Below are 19,181 nucleotides of genomic sequence, written 5' to 3' on the forward strand. Positions count from 1 at the left end.
TGTTTCATACAAATGCCGAAAAATATTTTCCTGCAGTAACTCTGATTGATTTTAATAAGCATAGCCATGCAAACTTCCTTATGAATATAGCCCCTTTATAGAAAGAAAGAAAGCACAATTTATCATTTAGTTCACGTGTGTGTGAACAGTGTTTTCCTTAGCCATGGGCATCAGCATTTGGTTGAGTAGATAATGGGAAAAGGGTAAACTGTTTGATTTGAGAGTTTCTGGACAGGGATGTAGCCAGGGGGGGGGGGGGTCTGGGGGGGCGGGCCCCCCCCCTTCCATTAGAAAAATGAATGGTGTGTGCTGGTGGCCCCCCGCACTCAAACCCCCTTTAAAAGGGGGGCACTTAGTTTGGACCCCCCCCTTCCTAAAATCCTAGCTACGTCCCTGTTCTGGATCAGACATAATGAATATTCTGTACAACTAGGAGACCTGTGGTTATGGACCACTATTATTTTATTTAGTTACAGTTTGTTGTTGCAGTGGTGGTGATGATGGTGGTATGCCTTCAGGTCATTTTGGACTTATAGCAACCCTAAGGTGAACCCATCAGGGGGTTTTCTTGACATGTTTTGTTCAGAGGTATGCCATTGCCTTTCTTGAGGTGGAAAGTGCGTGGCTTGCACAAGGTCATCCAGTGGGTTTCATGGCTGGGCTGGGAACAAACTATGGTCCCCAGAGTCATAGTCCAATGTTCAAACCACTATGTCATGCTGGTGTCTGCATGCAATTCAGTAAAACAGTTCTCTTGGTGATTAAAACTATTGTTCCACCTTCACTTTGTTTTCTTTCTACTTTTTATTCTCTTCTCTCAGGGCTCCTCTAGATAGAGAAAAGGTATCAAGGTAATAGCTAGAACAAAGGTATCAGGGAGTTGTGGTATTTGTTGCTCTAGATCTTGTCTTATTCAGTGTACACACACACACACACACACACACACACACACACACTGAATAAGACAAGTAGTGGAACCGTAGTTTTTTTCTACTGGTTTATTGTTTTATTGAGTGTATTTTATATGACATTGTAGTTTTAATGTTGTAATTGTTGTTTTTATTGTTGCAATCCCACCTTGATCTGCAGGGAGGGGTGGGAAATACAAATAAAATTATTATTATTATTATTATTATTATTATTATTATTATTATTATTTTCTAGTACCTGCCTTTTAAAAAAAAAACATTTTTTTAGAGTTATAATAGCACAGGGAGGGACAAGGATTCATCAAAGCCACATATACCTGTATGACTCTAAAAAGAAACAATTCAGGGATAAGAAAATTTGCCCTTTAGGACCAGCTCATTAAACCCTCTCCTAAACATCTTTGGAAGACCTCTAGTGCAGATTCAAGAAATAGCTACAAACAGACCTTCAAAAGAATGAGTGCAGATAAAAGTCAAGACAACCAACAAAATCCAAGAAATTACATCATGTGAATTCTGAGAGAGCTTCCAGCTGTATGTCTGTTTGGTTTGACAGTGAAATGAGTACCTCGTTTCTCATATCTAACACACATACCTTGGAAGTAAGACGTTACATGTAATATAGTTATCTGGAACTATTTATTTTGAGGGAGGGACAAGGATTCATCAAAGCCACATTTCAAAAATAATGTATCATATAAGAGTGAAATGACTTTAGTTGTGTACTGTAGTCCACCCTCATAATATCGGGTTTGGATTATTTGCAGTTTCAGGTGTCCACTGGAGGTCTTGAATTGTACCCTCCATGGATAAGGGTGGATTACTCTACTGAGTAATGGTTTCTAGTTACTTTCAGATGCTACTGTTGAGGCATTTTTAGAAACATTTTGACAGCAATTATTCATATTTTATGCCATTCTCATAAGTCCTGAGTTGCTTTCTCTTAAAAGCAATGGAAAAATAATTGAAAAGTAATGGCTAAGCCAGCAAGTAATGTACACTCTTTGCATATTCCAGTGAGAGATGACAACGGCTTGCTATTTCAAATACTGTAATAAGTAATGGGAATAATTATGTAAAAGTAAATTGCCAAGATATGTTGATATATGTTTGCTGTTTTTCTGCATGCATCAAATTACGTTGCTCATATCTAATGATAGGTGAATGAAGGCTCCCCCTAGGGAGAGAAGTGCAGAATGTCTAACCCATGAGGCATCCCAGTCCAGTGTGTTCAGCCTCCTGATTTAGCTTCAGACCCACCAGAAACATTTGCTTGTGATTTGCCTGTGATTCCTTTCCATTCCTTGACTTTCCTCAACTTTCCTCTGCCTGTTTGCTGTTTTGATGCGTGGGATATGTTTTCTTGCATATTTGGCTTCTCTTGCCCTTGGGTGACCTTCTGGGAAGTGCTTGGGTTGGGTTCCACCCTCCAGAGTCCTTCATGCTTTTCTGTTGTTCTTTGTTCATTTCTGGCAGGGCTAGCGCAAAATCTTTTTCTCCTTGAAGCCGTGGGTGCCCCTCACCCACCCAGTTCCTGGTGCAAAGTACTCAAAACAGAAAACTCCACAGGCACCCATCCCCAGCCTTGATGGTAGAAACAAATTAATTTTCTAATCATTTTCTGCCCTTTTAGGACAGCCTAAATCTGTTGCCTAATGGTAGGGCCAATCCTGGTTTCTGGAGTTGCATCAGGGCTCTTTGTTAATTCCCAGAGCGCCATAGTGAATCTTCATAGTGGTCCATTTGGATAAGGCTAGCATCTCTTCAGTTTCAACTTGGCAGCCACATGATTTAATTTTAAGATGCAGTGATTTTTTGAATAGGGCCTATATTATGGAACAGAAGTGGGCAGTTGCATGGAGGCCAGTGCTAATTCTTTCTTTCTTTCTTTCTTTCTTTCTTTCTTTCTCTCTCTCCCTCTCCCCCCCCCCCCCCCACCTTTATTCTGTACAGACTTCCATCTGTTGGGAGTATTTTGGTTGTGCATTCCTGCATGGCAAGGGGTTGGACTGAATGGCCCTTGTGATCTCTTCCAGCTCTATGATTCTATTACTCTATTCTGCTCCATTTTCATTAGTGGCCATTTAAACTTGGCAAAAATCACAGATGGCCCTGCCCTGTTTCACATTAGCTGCATCAGCTGCTGAAATGCATCCTTTGAGATATTTCCTAGATGTTTAGAAACATCCCTTTTTTGGATTGTACCTCCTAGAATCTCCATAGTCACCATCTACTCTGCAGTTGCACTCCAAACAGGTAACATTTCAAAGCTCTGGTGTTCAGTCCCTTTATGCCTTTTTCTGTACAGTGTACAGTTTTGTGGGCAGACACCCTACTATTAGGGCAAATCAGCAGCCTCTTCTAGATGATTTTGGGTGTCATGAAAGGGCAGCAAATTTAGTTAATTATCAAATGTCGTATTGTATATTTGAACTCTGAGGGAAGAAGTACTTATGAGATATTCTGCCTCAGGTGCCAAAAACTGGCTTGGCTGGAGCTAAGCATTATGCACCCTTGACTTGGAGGAGGAGATGATTTTACTGCCCTGCCACATGCAAAAAAAGAGGGCTCTGGGCCAGGTCTTCAGTACAACACCGAGCATACAAATGCTTTTATGTTAGCTCAGCATTTCAGTAAGGAATAGATTTAAAAAGAAAAAGAAAGAAAAAAAGAAAAAGAAAATGATTTGTTTCACATCCCCAGCATATAAGACATTCTACATCAAGATGAGTCATACTCTTTACCATCCATGTTAAAGTAATAATGCAGGCAGTGAATGGAAATAGTAAAGAACTGGGTTAGACCAAAATGTAGGTGGCTTCTCAGTTTTGGAGCCCTTTCACTTGTTTTGCTTTGACTGGACTTTGAAACTTTGCAAACCTCTTTAAAATACCTCCAGTTGAGAAATGTAGATGAAACATGTTGTTTTCAATGGACATACCTGAGTAATGTTGGTGACTTTCCTCCTGCACCACCTAACTATTATTTCTGTTGTGCATATATTCTGGATTAGGGTTTTTAAAAGGAGGGTGGGGAGAAAATAGTATGCACACTCTTTTCTCTGCTACGTATTGGGATGGGAGGACTGAAGGAAACCTCCAGCATCATCATTTGACTGCAATAACCCTGTCGCCACACCCCCTTGTACTTTCACAACACACTGGTGTCAACAGCCTTGTGGTGGTGGAGAAACAGGTGAATGTACAGGTCAATCCTGTCTGCATGCAAATTGGAAGCAGATGCTTTGTCCCTGAGCTGACAACAAAGGCGGTTTCATCCCCCTATATCCTATTAGTCTCCAATAGTTTACTATCTGCTTCTTGTACCAGAATGACAACAGTGCTGGGGCTCATGAAAGGGTTTGTAGAGGGCGACAGCCAGGACAGCAGTCCTTAAGGAAATAAGAAGTGTCAGAGGAGTGTCGGTGTTTTGCAAACCTCCCTTATCTTGGACACTCCTTCTTAGTAAAGACTTGAGGTTAAGGCAGCAGTTTATTATGCTTTAGTTCTTTGTCATTCACTTTCATGGTGCAGGATTTCCTGTCTGAAGAGTGCGCTCCCTGTTCATTCGCAGTCTGATCCAAAAATCACTTTTGTCACTGCAAACCATGACATTTCAAAAGATCTCTCCATCCCCACCATCACCACTCCCCCACTTTGATTCCCACTCCACACCCTCTGGGTATTGAACTGAACTGTTCATAACACAAAGCAAACGAAACTAGAAAGGTTGGCCTTAAGGTGATTTTAAAAATACTCATGCAAACCTTGCTGGCAGAAAGAGGCTGGTAAAATACTTGGCTTCTGATGTGCGTCACTTTTACTGTGGATAGGCATGTTTATTCATTCATATTTTAGAAGAGATATTCCCTCTCCCCAAAGAAAATGGGGAGGGGGGAAGGGGGGAGAGAGAGAGAGAGAGAGAGAGAGAGAGAGAGAAGGATTTGCCGGATTCTCTACACTCTGTCTTCAGTGGAGCATCTCTTTTTCTGCCTGGCTGTCAGCTGGAAAAGCACTGGAAGATCAACTGTGCCAGGCTAAAGAACCCACCTAGAGGGCCCCCTTGACGCTAGTACGTCCTCTTTTGGGCAGCATTCACTGCAGCCTGGAGCTAATTCTGCTGCACAATTATAGTGCCACAGACTAGCCTGCAACTGTCCTGAGCCTACTGGAAGGGAAGGAAAAAAATCAGACAGAAGGAGATAAAGCTTTCTGAAAGGTAACTTGGAATTCCCAACCCTAGAAAGAAGACCCTGCCACCTGCATTTTTGTGATGCTCAGGAGAGCTTGAATTTCAGAATCTGTCCATCCAAGAATGTCACCAGGCATTCAGAAGTAATAGGAACCTGGACGGAGGAGCTCAGTCTTCCTGAGAACAAAAGAAAGAGAAAAAAAGGGGGAGAGAAAGGAGGAAGGAGACTTCAGGGAAATCAATTCTTAGATTACACTGGGACTTTCAATTCTGCTTTCTTCGAACCAAACATGGAGATGCACACATGGGTTACCTACAGAGTCTAATACCTGGTTTTCAGGAAAACCCCAAACATAAGCTCTGCAGCAAAAGGAATTGATTACTTATAGCGTGATCCTAAGAAGATTTCCCCCACCCCCCAGAAGTAATCCCAAGCAATTTGAATGGGACTTACCCTCCACATTAGTGAGAACAGGATTGCAACATTGGCTGGGCTTTTTTTTGGAGAGGCTGGTTTTTTAATTTGCAAGCAAAGGCACAGCTTTGCTATGGGATTCAAAAGGAACCAGAATTTGGATCATGGTAACACCTTTGGTTCATAAAAGGTATGTCATTATAGTCTTATCTTATGGAGCAGGAAAACAGATTTTCTATGATTCTGTCCTATGAAGCAGTGAGCATAAGATGTATCTTTCCAGATGAAAAGTTTGCTTTGTGTTGGATTTACCTCCATTCTTTATTCCTTCTTTCTTGAAAAGGAAGGAGAGACATTTAAAGCAAACACTGCTGAATATGTGTTTAAGAAGAAAGAAAAAGCAATATTTGTTGTTTCTAAAGGCCAACATGGCAAAACAATGTGAAGTTTTGTATTTCTTCTTAGAAACTGATCTACTACAAGTGACAAAAAACTCATTCTTGACTAACCTTTTCCTGCTGTTTAAAATGCTGCACATGAAGATGCTTTAATTTAAACCTGGGATCTATCAAGAGGAACCATTGCCTTCTTTTAGGAAAACTTATTAAGCATATACAGTTACTTTTCTTCAGATATTTTTCTTCTTTTTAAAGAAATACAAGCAAATTGCATTAATGGATGGATGCATAGCTAAAAAACCTTTGGGCAATTCTGGCCGCAAATCCTGGCGATTCTCTCATATGTGGAATATACTAATTTTTTTTTTTGCAGTAGCCCATAACACTAACTAAAGCTGCAGTTGTTGTGGAATGTACCTATGTAACCGATCAGGCCTTCAGACAAAGAAAAGACTGATGCTGATAGAACTGTGATCATGATGCATGTGAATAATTTTCCATTTAGGAGGCATTCGTGGATATGGTGAGTAATTGCTGCACACTTCGGTAGAAAGTATCCCAATGTTCTTGTTGTGACAACTGTTTCTTTAGCTTACAAGGTGGATGGTGATGCAAGGAGGAACTGTAATCAAGATGCATGTAAAACAATATCAAACAAAAACCCATAATGGAATGAAATGCAAGTTTAACAATAAAAGAAGAACCTGTCAGAATGTTTTAAAATGATGTCATGGGGAGGGGAGGGATGGAAGGACAACATCACAGTGATGAAACCACGCCTGCCTCCTTTGTTCATCTTGCCTGGTTTGGATTTGGTCTACTTTAAGAAAAATATAAGTTTATTTTCTGTGTTCAGTGTTTCCCTCACTGAATCTTTCCCCATTTCAGTTAAGAGGTATTTGATCAAAATACTGTTTTTCTCTTTTTCTTCAGAAACATTTCTCTGTCTCTCCTCCTCCCCACCCCCATTCTGCCCCACCCCCTTTTGCTAGGATATGCAAAAGAATTCATTCTGTCCCTAAGAAATGCACAAGAAGGATCTTTTCTTTCTTTCTATTGCATTATTAAAGCATTAAGAACGAATTATTTGGATTATTTGCATATTCTTATTTTATTTTATTTTATTTTTTGCTCCATTATACAATCCTTGCAATGGGACATAATACAGCTTTCTCTGTTTTGTTATATAAGGAAATGGTTCGCTTGCTTGGTTGTTAAACAGCATGCTCTAGAAACTGGACACATTTGCTTATTCATAATATGCTAGGTATAGGGACATATCTGAAGGCAAGCCTCTTCTACCATCTTCCAAAAAAACCTAGTCATTCTTCACATACCTGCGCATTCCCAGCAATGGCAAAATTCCATGTTATATGCTTAAAACTGGAACACAGACAAGACTTTGGATTGCTTTTATACATCAGTTACTAAGATTATTATGGAGTAATGGAGATAGCTTTCCCCCCCAAAGTGACCCAATTAATGTGGTGCTTGGTCAAAGGCATTATTAATTGAGGCTTCTTGTCCTGAGTAGTGTTTTCCTCAGCCCTAAAGCAGTACATTAAAGGCATTTGGTGGCAGCCTTGAAATATAATAGATAATTTCAAAAATCTAAATTTCTCCTTCTTGTTCAGTGAACATATCCGTCCTCATCCTTATGGTATTTTTCTTTCCTCACAATTTTTTATTTTTTCATCTGTCTCATAAAGAAGAAACCATATGTGGTCAGTGATCCAATCATAATAGTAATCATATTTTAGTGCTATTTTTTTCCCATTTGACCCTTGTTTTTCCTCCTCCTCTGCTCTGAAAACTTTCCATTTACTGTAATCAAAGTTTGACTGTGAGAGGGCAGGGGAAGAATGGAAAACTTAATAGAGGAGATTTTTAAATATGGTTCAGTATGGGGATTGTGACCCACACTGTGACTATTTGTGTTGTCTTATCATACATCTACTCATCAACAAATGGGCAACTCACATTCCTAGGTTGATCCAACTTGGGTAAAACCCTAAAGGTGTTCTTCTTGCCTGGTAAGAGTGCATGTCATCTGCATAAATGAAGGGAATTGGGGAACCATGGAAGCGGTTGGTTCAGGCACGAGACTCTTGAACGAACACAATTTTTCTACTTCCTCTTTGCATGTAATATGTTCCATTAAAAAGAAGATGAAGAAGTGCTCCAGTGCAGAGCAAGGAAGGATGGCACATTGATCTTTCAATACTTGTGCAATGGTATCTAACATAAGTATTGTGTAAGAGGAATACAAGGGGATGGTCCCGTCATTAGGTTGAGTAAAAGGGCAGCCTGAGGCAGTTGATCTTGTGATCCATGAAAGGACCACAATATCTGAAATTATTTAAAAATTATTGTTGTATTTCCCCCTCCAGGATGGGTGTTAGGGCACTTTTGCCATTTTCTGCTTCTGATAGTATCTTATTTGCTTTGGGTATTATACAACTTGATGTATGTGTTTGTGTGTGTATATGCAATGGGGATACTTCATTTGCTCCTCCACCTCTTTCCCTTGCTTTGTGTTTTGTTGTTGCCAGTGAGCACATTTGCATGGCTCGAAAAATAAAATCTCAAAGTGGTCATGTGAGTTAGCTCTAAGTCCTAGCCAATATGAGCTAAAGAGGATTGCATGAGCACAGATTAGGATGGCCAGGTCTCAGGGTAGCATTTGAAGACTCTGCTTCTCTGGGTCTCCAGGCAGGCAGACAAATCTTAGGGATAATCTGCACTGATGGAGATAAAACTCTGGTTTTTCTATGTGACGTGGTTGCAGAGGCTGGACATGTATTACCTTTTGCTCCCAGATGGCACCACTGCTCTCTGGTTCAGCATGAAAGTGTTGGTATGTGTGTTCTTGTTCGTTAATGATGCACCAGAAAATCAGGCATGGTGGAAGGGGACCAAAGAGAGACATGATGGAGACATGAATTTGGGCTCATTGTGCCATTTGGAACAGGGCATGGATGTGTGGAGTGCCAGCATGTCACTCCTGAGCCTTCTTGTATAACCCCTGGAAACAGTTGTGTAGAATCTTAGAGAAACCTTCTATAAGCCCTCATAGCAGTGTAGGACCTGGAAAAAAGCCCTCTCCATGTTTCACTGTGTTGCAGGCAAAGCCCCAGTAAGAATGGCTTCTAGCTGCATTTTGCAACCAATAATTTCTTATCCTCCTCTCCCAATGGTCAAGGGGTGGGGAGGGGACAGCAACAGATTAAAATATAACAACACAAAACCAGTTAAAAGTCTAGGAGACACAGTCCACAGAAAGGTAACTTTCCTTTGTGTGGGCTTCATGAAGGAGTCTCTGCTGTTTTATTTACTAGTTGCTGTATTTCACATTTTGTTTAATTTTTGCTGCTAGAGATGCCTGAGGACTTTCTGCTGTCTGAACCTGAGTAATGTGGCTGGATTTGGGGACTATGAATCTTGCTGTGGGGTAGTGGAGACATTGTTTGCTTTTCCTCAGGCAGCAAAATGACTTGCACCAGTCCTTGATACACTCCAGCTTTGATTTTTGGTACAGCCTGCTGTAGACTTGGCTTGATCTTGACAATATGTTAGGATGTTTAGTGGAAGACACGACTCACTTTAGTGCTAGAGCTTATACCAGATGTTATGTGAAAAAGACAGGGTATGTGTGTTCACTTATGATTTTGAATGTTTTACTTTGTGACTTTGACCTAAATCTTATTCACTGGGGGTGAATCCATACTGCAGACTTAAATCAGTTTGACAGCACTTTAACTGCCACAACTCTTTAACACTTTAACTACAGTAATTGGGTGAAGCATCAGAGCTCTCTGACAGACCATGGTGAATACCTCACTAAAGTACAAATCCCAGGATTCTGTACAATAGAGTCATGGCAGTTAAAGTGGTGCCTAACTGATTTAATTCTGTGGTGTGGATGACCTTTACTGACTTCCTGCAGTTTTTCCCCTCAATATGCATCCATTAGGGGCCAGGTTTCTATCCAGTAGGAAAAAGAAAATAAGTAGCTGCGCTGCTTTCCCTTATATGAAAAACATACCCTCCAATGTTTCACAGAGGAAAACCATGTGTGGCCAAGCAACATCGGAGTGTTTTCAAGATGGTGAAAGTTATTAATGAAGAAGAACACACAAGCTAGGAGAGACTGCAGCTGTTTGCTTTTGGTTCAGTCTACTGGGACAGACATGATTCTGCCTCTCCCTTGTTGTGCTGTGTTAATGGAGGGCAAATAACTTTTGGAATAGGAACTCAGTTTGCAGGACTTGAAGTACCATAAGCTGAGGGCAAAGGGGGGAAATGGGAGGAGGAGGAAGAGGAGGGAGAAACTGGAGCTTTTTTAAAGCAGCTGAAAAGGGAGGAAACAGAGGGTTGACCAAGATCGTCCCTGCTAAATCAGGACTGTTGGAGGAAGGCATGGGATAATCCAGTAGGTATCAAGGCGATGAATACCAGGTGCTGTATTTCAATGCAAGGAACTGGAAAAACTACCTCTGAGTTTTCCTTGTCTGAGAAAATCCAATGAAATCCATGGGGTCACCATAAGTCAACAGGTGACTTGCAGCTACACACACACACATCATGTATTGTTAACAAAACATCTGACTGTGATTTCACTTCATATTCATATTACCAGGCATATTTGTAAAATACTCTACCAAAAACCCTGCTAGAAGATGATGTGTAGTGATGTATGAATAGAAAAGTACAGTCCTAAATAGGAAATGTATTTCTTGGTGTATTTGTCATGGCTCTATTATAATTCTATGTATTTCTTCATAATCAGGTAAACCTATTTACCAGACATACAGATGTCATGATACTGGGAGGAACTACATTTGCATCTCAGGCTTCAAATGGTTGTGATAGAGTGTCTCTCTCTTGTCTGTAGGAATGCTATAACCCAACAACAGTAAATGAGAGTTATAATACATGCTGGGGGAAAACAGATAAATAAAAACCCAGAATGGAAAATTAATATTTAGACTAATGGTGAGGGACAAGATGATAACTTACAGTGGACAATAAATTGAATGGAACCTGAGTCAGCAATGAGTCAGAATAGGAGAGAAACCATATAATTAGCAAAAATGGAGTGTCCAAGACATGAGATCTACTTTGCACTGCTTTGTCCAAAGATGAACACTTTGTTTTTAAAGAAGAAAACAGTGAGATGTAAGAGAACTGCGGCAGACAGTAGGACAAAAGGCAGCGGGATGTAAGACTGGAGAGTTTCAAGGAAAAACACATTAAGACGGATGATCCAATGAACTGCAGAGATTTTGAAGAGAACATTGATTCAAAATGTTACAATGGATGAAAGAGACCAGAGTTTGTCAAAAGTTTCCTTTTGGACTATAGATCTCAGAAAAACCCAGTTGGGAATCCAAGAAAGAGTCCCAGGGGATTCTGTGAGTTGTAGTCTTAAGGAGTAACGTTTTCTGGATTGGATAGATATACATCCTTGGTTGAAGATACATAAATGTTTCTAGATAGTTATTATACAATTTAGCCTTTTTGTAACTAACATATAAAATATTTTACTCTAATGTAGGCCTAAGTGTGAAAGATGTCCCTCATCTTTGATGCACATTGAAAATGGTATTTGGGTATGAGAATGCTGTTACCATCTACCTTACATTCTATGATAGTATATGAAGGTGCCCTGGGATCCATGCAGAATAAATGGGGTGGGATAGCAGAGACTGAAGATCAATCACAATAGTAGGATTTATATAGGAGGAAGTGTGTGTGTGTGTGTGAGAGAGAGGGGGGGGGGAGGTGTTCCTTAATATGGCTAAAAAATATCTGACCAGAGATTTCTCACTGTTGGCTTGAAAGGCCAACAACATAGTTATTTGCTGGTAGGGTAGACATCTTGTCAGCATCATCTACAAGTTTTGACTTCCACCTGTGCTGAGGATGACCATATGCACACTCCTTTACAGTTAATATGTATATAAGCGTGATTTCTTGTTCCTGAAACAAGCTTAACCCTCCTTCTTCTGTAACTTTCTTTATAGTATACTAGGCCTGTTGTCTCTTTTACATCACTGTGAACATTGTGAGTTGGGATTTATTCTAAGAAGGGAAGGCACAACACCCCCCCCCCCTCCCAATAACAGACACATCATAGGCATCAACTGATTGTAGAAAGATTGGTGTTGTGTTACTTTAAAAGGGAAATCCCCACATCCAACTCATATGTGTTCCGGACAGAGCTTGAGAGTCTTACTTTTGGGGGCCACAGCTCCAGGTTGCATCAGCCAGTGGTCAATGCTGACTGAAGGATTCTGGGAACTATGGTCCAAAAAAGCCCCCCCACACACACACCTCTAAGCTGGTAATAAACATTTAGGTGTTGTTTTTAAAACACATTTTAGCTGTTCCTGTGTGAATGGGGAGTTCAGTTCATTATTCAGAAGCAAAGGAAGAATCTCTGCCCACCCCCAATAATACTTTCTTCTTCATTGTTACTTCATTTGTGTCAGCAGGCTAAGTGCTTGTCTCAAACAAAGTCCAAAGTAGCTGTGCATTTTTCAGCACAAATGGAAACTTAGTAGGTTAATGTAAACAAACCCTTTCTTAAGTAAATTTCTCTATTATGATGTAACCGAGGGAGAGCCTCACCTTTAGTCAAAAATGTAACTAAGGGTACACACCTGTACCCATTTACATCAATGCAAGCTGCAATAAATTCACTGAGACTGAATAGTTACTCCATGTTTGTTGGGGTTAGGGGTGCAGGATCCCCATGAAAGTGGGAAAACTGCAAATAAAAAGCCACTATTTTTTTACCTGATAAAACACCTATGCAGGAATCTCTACATCGTTCACTGCAACTCTGTGGTCAGTATCCAATGGATGTTGACTAGAATTGCAGTGGAAGACCTAAAAATGCCTAGGAATCTCTAGGGCTTTGATTGCAACACTATGGTCAGCCTCTGGCAGAGTCATGCTGGAGGACCTAGAGTTTTCTAGAGAGAACATATTAATCAATACCACGAATAATCAAATCTGCAAAATTCAAAGCTGCAAATGTGGAAGGCTGACTATATAGCTGAAATGGGGAACCTCAGGTCCTGGAGGCTCTCCTAGATATCTAAATCAGGCTTTCCTAGATGTCTTAGTTTGGCCTTTTGTTGTTCCCATGTTCCCTTTCCTATGACATCATTGGTTGAAGGTTTCCCAGCTTTTCCCATTTCTTTTCCTCTAAAGATTGAAATATTTGTCTTAAGACTTAGTTTCCTGCTTAACAGCTTTACACAAAGGTGTGCTGTCATTGTTGGCCCTACCACTTGCCATTGGCCCTGTCCACTACAGGATTGCAGCAGGCCCTATTTTAATATGCAGCAGGACACGTTTTGTGCAGTAGGACATAGGCTTTTCTGTAGTTGACAATATGGGTTTTAATCAGCGACAAAGTTATTTCTTAAAACAATTGGGGGGGAAAAAAAGAAAAATTAAAATGGTTACTCTTACTGTCCAGTCTTCATAACCTTTTAATAATACATTATTTGAAGCAACTATTTGACTGCTCCATCAGCGACCAAGATGGATACATGTATGACAAGCTGCTCTAGATCCAACTGTACTACTGCAGGCATTATCAGCTGCATCCAGCCCTTCTTTTGCACCACCAGAGCTTCAGGGTTCACTGGCACCAGTGATGTCCTGCTTTTAACACTTATTTTTGTAATAACTTTAACCTTTAGATACCTTTCATCAATTCTTGTTCAATCCAGAGTGTCTTCACACTTTAGGGAAGTGTATCTGATGGTGCAATGGTTAAATACTGGTACTGCAATCACAATGTTGAAAGTTCAATCTAAGAGGGCTCCATCCTTTCAGCGTTCCATCCTTTCATAGGTTGGTAAAATGAATACCCAGATTGTTGGAGGCAATTGGCTTACACATTGTAAACCACCTAGGGAGTGCTAGTTTACTGATAAGCGGTATAGAAATTTACTTGCTATTGCTGTCTTCAGTCCATGCCTGGATGAGACTGTCTCTGTCACTTTCTACCGTATGCTACATGGTCACACAAAATAACATGGTGCTGGGCAGACTGAGGAGAAGCGTTTCCTTGGTACCAACCTTCTGGCTTCCTGTACACTGAAAAAAAATCAGAATAAATCCTGAAATGAAGACCTGGCCACTTATTTAAAATTGGTGTGGAAAATTCATAGAATCATAATATTGGAAAGGGCCTCAGGAGCCATCGAGTTCAACTCCCTGCTCATTGAAAGATCTTCAGGTAAAGCATCCCCAGCAGGTAGCTGTCCAGCCTCTTTTTGAAGATGTTCAGAGAAAGAGACCTTGAAGTTTATCGCACAGGGGCTCAGGGAATGGTCAGAGAATGGAATGGAAGGGGCCAGGAACGAGTGTGGAACGAGTGGGGGACGCATTTTACTGCACGCAGAAGTCCTTCACTCATTCCGTTCCGTTCCCCATCCGTCCCAGAGGGGTAATTTTTGAGAACTGTTCAAAACAGTTCTCAAAAATCACCTCTGGGATGCACTGGGAATAGAAGAACAGGGAACGGAATGAGTGAGGGACTTCCTTGTGTGCGGTAAAATGTGTCCCCCACTCGTTCCATTCCCTTCCCCGACCCTTTTGGACCATTCTCTGATCGTGCCAGGAGCCTGTGCGATAAACTCCCTTGTCACCTCTCTAGGCAATTGGTTTCAATTGCTGAACTGCTCTTACTGTCAAGAAACTCTTCCTCACTTTGATGTGTAGAGTTGTGCTGAAATTTTATTTTGGTGAGAGAATGCTATTACTATTTAGCTCTGGTTTTATGATACTATATCAAGATGCACTGAGATGCATGCAAATAAACGGGGATGGGATATGGGAGATTGAAGGACAACAACTACCTTGACTAACTTGGTTGCACAGGCTTCAGATTCACAAGAAGCTGTAAAGATTTATTTAAAAAGAAATGTTTGCCTGTCTCTTTGTCAAAGAGAAAGGGAGCTTGGTTCTTCTCAATTATCTGATAATATGGCTGAGAATACCTGACTAGGGATTTCTCTCTGTTGGTTTGAAAGGCCCACAGTTCTTCCTTCAACTGTGATGCAATGAAAAAGAAGCAGATAGTTGTGTGACCTTCAGGATTAACTCTATGACTCACACAAGTCAATCAATGAAGAGAAGTCTGGCGGGATACAGACCTCCGCCCCTTTCCCCGATGGATCGGGGCCTCAGCTGCCACAGTGGCAGCCCCAGAGGCCCTGATCCGCCGTTTTTCCTGGCCTCAGGGAAACGGCAAAAAGCCGCTTCCCCAAGGCCTGGAAAGGGGTGTCCTTGGGGCTTCATGCCCCAAGGACACCCTGACAGCGGCAGGGAAAGGGAAAAAGAGGCCGCTCAGCTCCTTTCTCTTTGTATCGCTAGCGCGGCTGTTTAAAGGCTGCGCCACCAATACACATGGCCGAAGGAACTCCGAAACACCCTGCAGCACCCTGCAGTGGCGCCAGGACATCACATCCACACCGTGCCATTTGGCTGTGGCACAGCTGTGACATCGTAATGGCAGCGCCCATGTAGAAAGGGCGCCGCCATTACAACTCTGTGGCCACATACTAGGGTTGTGGGGCATCTGGAAAGGACGCCCCGAGGCAACCCTAGTACGTATCCAGGCCGGCGCTTTGTGCCGGTCTGGATACCGCCTCTGTTGCACTCTAGATGTTGTGGCACTTCAGTTCTCAGCAGTTCAAGCCAGCAAAACCAGGGATAAGGAATGCTGGAGCTTACAGTCCAAAGACAACCGGAAGGCTGTGTGATCTTCATCCCAGGCCTAAATTTGCTTCTTTACCCCAGCTAGACTAGACCTGCAGAATCAGTGGATTATACATAAGTGTTGATTTAACAAATTTTCTATTGATTCAGGAACTCAGCTCTAGTTGGGACTAACATCTGGAATTACATTGACAACAGAGTTTAGCTGAGGCCATGCTGGATGGTGGATTCTGGGAACTGTGGTCAAACAAGCAAATTTTCTGAGCCCCGAAGAGAAATGTATTATTTCAGGCTAGAAAACACAAGCATAGACATCTGTTTACCAAGGTTTAATAAAACCCAGTGCAGGTTGGCTACAGGTATTTGGAAGCAGTATTTTCAAACAGAGTTAGTAAATAGGAAAGGTAATCCCAAGGCTGAATGGCCATCTTCATCTGCTTCAGGCACCGTTTAAGAAGGTCACTGCTCAAATGCAGTAAAGCACCTTTTCTGTGTGCATTGAAGCATACAATAACAACCAGCATTTTGAGATAAACCAATTCTTTTCTTGCTCACTTTCTCCCAAATCGCCTACTCTTCCAACAGCAACCAAAGAACAGACAGCTTGTTTCTTAGCAGTGACAATGGACAATAACATAAAACACACACTTGTATGGGAATTCTTTAACTATTTCTATTTTTTCATTATCTAGGATGAATTCATGTAGTTCTTCCATGCTCATTATTTTTGTTTTCTTAATATTCAACTTTTAGCCTACCTTAGCTGTTTCTTCTTTGACTTCTTTGTCTTTGTCTTTCTTTAGTAATTGCTCCAGGTCTTTGTTGTTTTCTGCTAGCAGTATCTTTTGCATATCTTACATTGTTCATGTTCCTTCCTCCAATTTTCACTCCTCCTGCCTCTGTGTCTAAGCCTGCTCTGCATATGATATTTCCTGTATACATGTTGAACAAATAAAGTGATAGAATGCATCCCTGCCTGACTCCTTTGCTGGTTGGGAGTCATTTGGTTTCCCCATGTTAAGTTCTAACTGCAGCCTTTTGTCCTGAATGTGCTCCATTGTCCATCATATGTTTGCAACCTGATCCCTAGTGCCTCTTTCTGTCCTGAAAGCTGCTTGAACCTTTGGGATCTCTCTCTATATATATGGTAGGAGTCTATGCTACAGAATTTTGAGAATTATTTTGTTTGCGTGAGAAATCAGTACAATAGTCTTGTAATTGCTGCAGTCTTTTGTGTCTCCTTTTTTGTAGATAGGAATGTATATTGATTGCTTCCAGTGTGTGAACCACTGTTTTGCTTTCCATATTGGATAGAAAACTGAACTACTGCCTAATTTTATCAATGTGGCAAACTGCTTAAGTTTGTAGATTTCACTCATTGGTTTTTGAAAGTTAATAGCTTTTGCAATAATTATTTTTCATGTAATTAATTTAATTCAGTTAATTCAGGTCATTGGTCCATCTAAGTACTACAGTAGGTGCAGTGGCCAGCATCCATTCTCCTAGGTTTGTCACAGGAGGATTTCTTAGCTCTGCTTCAAAGAGCCGAGGAACTTAAAACCTACAGGCAAACCATAACCTGTACCATGGAGTTGGATTCTGCTGAGGAAAAGCATGCTATTGGCACTTAATTTTTTTAAACTACAACTACCAGAATCCCTCAGCTATCCTTCCTGAAGGATTCTTCCAGTATGCTCCCAAAAAAGTAACATTTCCAAGTTCTGCATTTCTCTATTGTTCTTTTTTTAATTCTTTGCTCTTCCAGCAAAAGCTGTAGTCCTTTATACATTTACTTTGAAGTAAGCCCCATTAAACACAATGGGATTTAACACATATGTATGAGATTGCCCTGATGGAATCCCAGCTGTCGCAAAATAAAAATAAAAAATCACTTCAGAATCAGTTTGGGATGTGATGGAGGAGTTTTTCAGTGAAGTTACTCTGCCTGAGCCTTCTACTTGAATTTTCCACCATTTTCTCCTTAAACCACAAATATGTGCTATTAGGAAGCAAACAGAGGCTGGTTTTAGTTCTCTAATACTCTTCAGTTTAAGGACTATCTTGTAAAGGAGTTTATTCAAGTGAGTGGGTGACCTTTGAAAGTACAGAATATTTTTTTTAAAAAGTGTTTCCACTGCTTTTCCAGAGATTTAGTCCACCCTCTGTATTTCCACACTCATTTCCCTTGGTAGGTTACAGGGTTGGTGGCTGACTACCAAAGAAATATTCTTCTGAATCTAAATTGAAGGTAAAACTTGTTTTCTAGGAGCAATTTAACAAGCAGTCTTAGTGTAATTATGTACTGTTTTTTAAAAAAATAAAAAGTCTGCAATATTAACTGCACTGGATTGCAACTGCATATCCCCCAACTGTCCCAGTTTCTACAATCGTTAATCCTCTGTGGTTCTACTTTTTCAGCTGCTTTTAAAATGTCCCAGTCTCCTCCTCTCCTTTTCTCCTTTCATTCTCAGCTTACTTCATTTACTGTAGATTGAGTTCAAATTGCAAAGTAGATTGCACTCAATTAACTCACCCCAGGGAAGAGGCAAGAAAGGATGGAGTCTGGTCATTCCCAGCAGGCTCAGGCAAAAGCAAACTGCTGCAAGCTCTCCTAGTTTGTGTGTTCTCCACCATTAATGGCTTTTGCCATTTTTACTGCACTCCAATGTTGTTTGCCACATGTGTCCCAGTTTTCACCTGTCAAATGTTGGAATGTATGCAACTCTGGCTCCTTGTGCAACATTCCTTTCAGAAACTCCCCTTTCTCAGCTATGAGAAGGAAAGACAAAAACAAAAATCCTGTGTGCCTGTTTTCTAACCTGCACCTCTCTTTCTAAACCAGCGGTTCCCAACTTTTGTTGAGCCACGACCCCCCATTGGGGATGAAAGTCCCGCCTGCGGCCTCCCTGATTGATTGGGAGGCTGGGAAGAGGTGGGACTTTTGGCTGCCTACAAGCCCCAGCGGGCTTTGCAGCCGGAAGTCCCGCCCCTTCCTGGCCTCCCAACCAATTAGGGAGGCCGCAGAGGGAAAAGGGGCGGGACTTCTGGTTGCAAAGCCCGCTGCGGCTTGCAGTCATGTCCTCTTCTCCCTGTGGTTGCCTGGCAGCCCCGAGGAGGAGAAGAGGTGGCGGCCCCCCTGTCCCTTCCCCCTCGCGGGTGCTTGCACCCAGGGGAAGGAAGGGAAAGGAGGAGGTGACCCCCCCACCCCTTCCTCCCCACAGGTGGCTGCACCTGTGGAAAGGAAGGGAGAGGAGGAGGTGACCCCCCGCCACTTCCTTTTGTGCGTGCCCACGCCAGCACGGGCACGCGCAGGGAGAAAGGGAAAGGAGGGAGCCCCGCCCCTTCCCCTTTTCCCTGCCGATGCCTGTTCCTGCGCCGGCACCCGCGGGAAGAAGGGGAGGGGGGAGGCGGATTCCCAAGCTGGTGACTCCCAGGTTGGGAATCACTGTTCTAAACTAATGCTGCTGTGTGAAGCAGAGCCAAATTTACCTTTTCAAACTACAG

At 41.7% G+C, this 19,181-nt stretch overlaps 1 protein-coding gene across 4 annotated transcripts in view; it reads left to right on the plus strand.

Annotated features, from left to right (window-relative positions):
* The window catches only part of PDE4D (phosphodiesterase 4D), a 574,941-nt gene that overhangs the window by 115,618 nt on the left and 440,142 nt on the right, over positions 1-19,181 (plus strand). The window contains exon 1 of one of the 4 annotated variants that reach the window (XM_042454653.1): positions 5,048-6,456. The exons of the other annotated variants lie outside the window; for them this stretch is intronic. Coding sequence (XP_042310587.1) covers positions 6,410-6,456 — 47 coding nt within the window. The 5' untranslated portion in view covers positions 5,048-6,409. Of the gene's footprint in view, positions 1-5,047; positions 6,457-19,181 lie in introns of those variants that run through there. 4 annotated transcript variants of the gene reach the window in all.

This window comes from Sceloporus undulatus, chromosome 2 (genome assembly GCF_019175285.1).
Source record: "Sceloporus undulatus isolate JIND9_A2432 ecotype Alabama chromosome 2, SceUnd_v1.1, whole genome shotgun sequence".
Classification (NCBI taxonomy): domain Eukaryota; kingdom Metazoa; phylum Chordata; class Lepidosauria; order Squamata; family Phrynosomatidae; genus Sceloporus; species Sceloporus undulatus.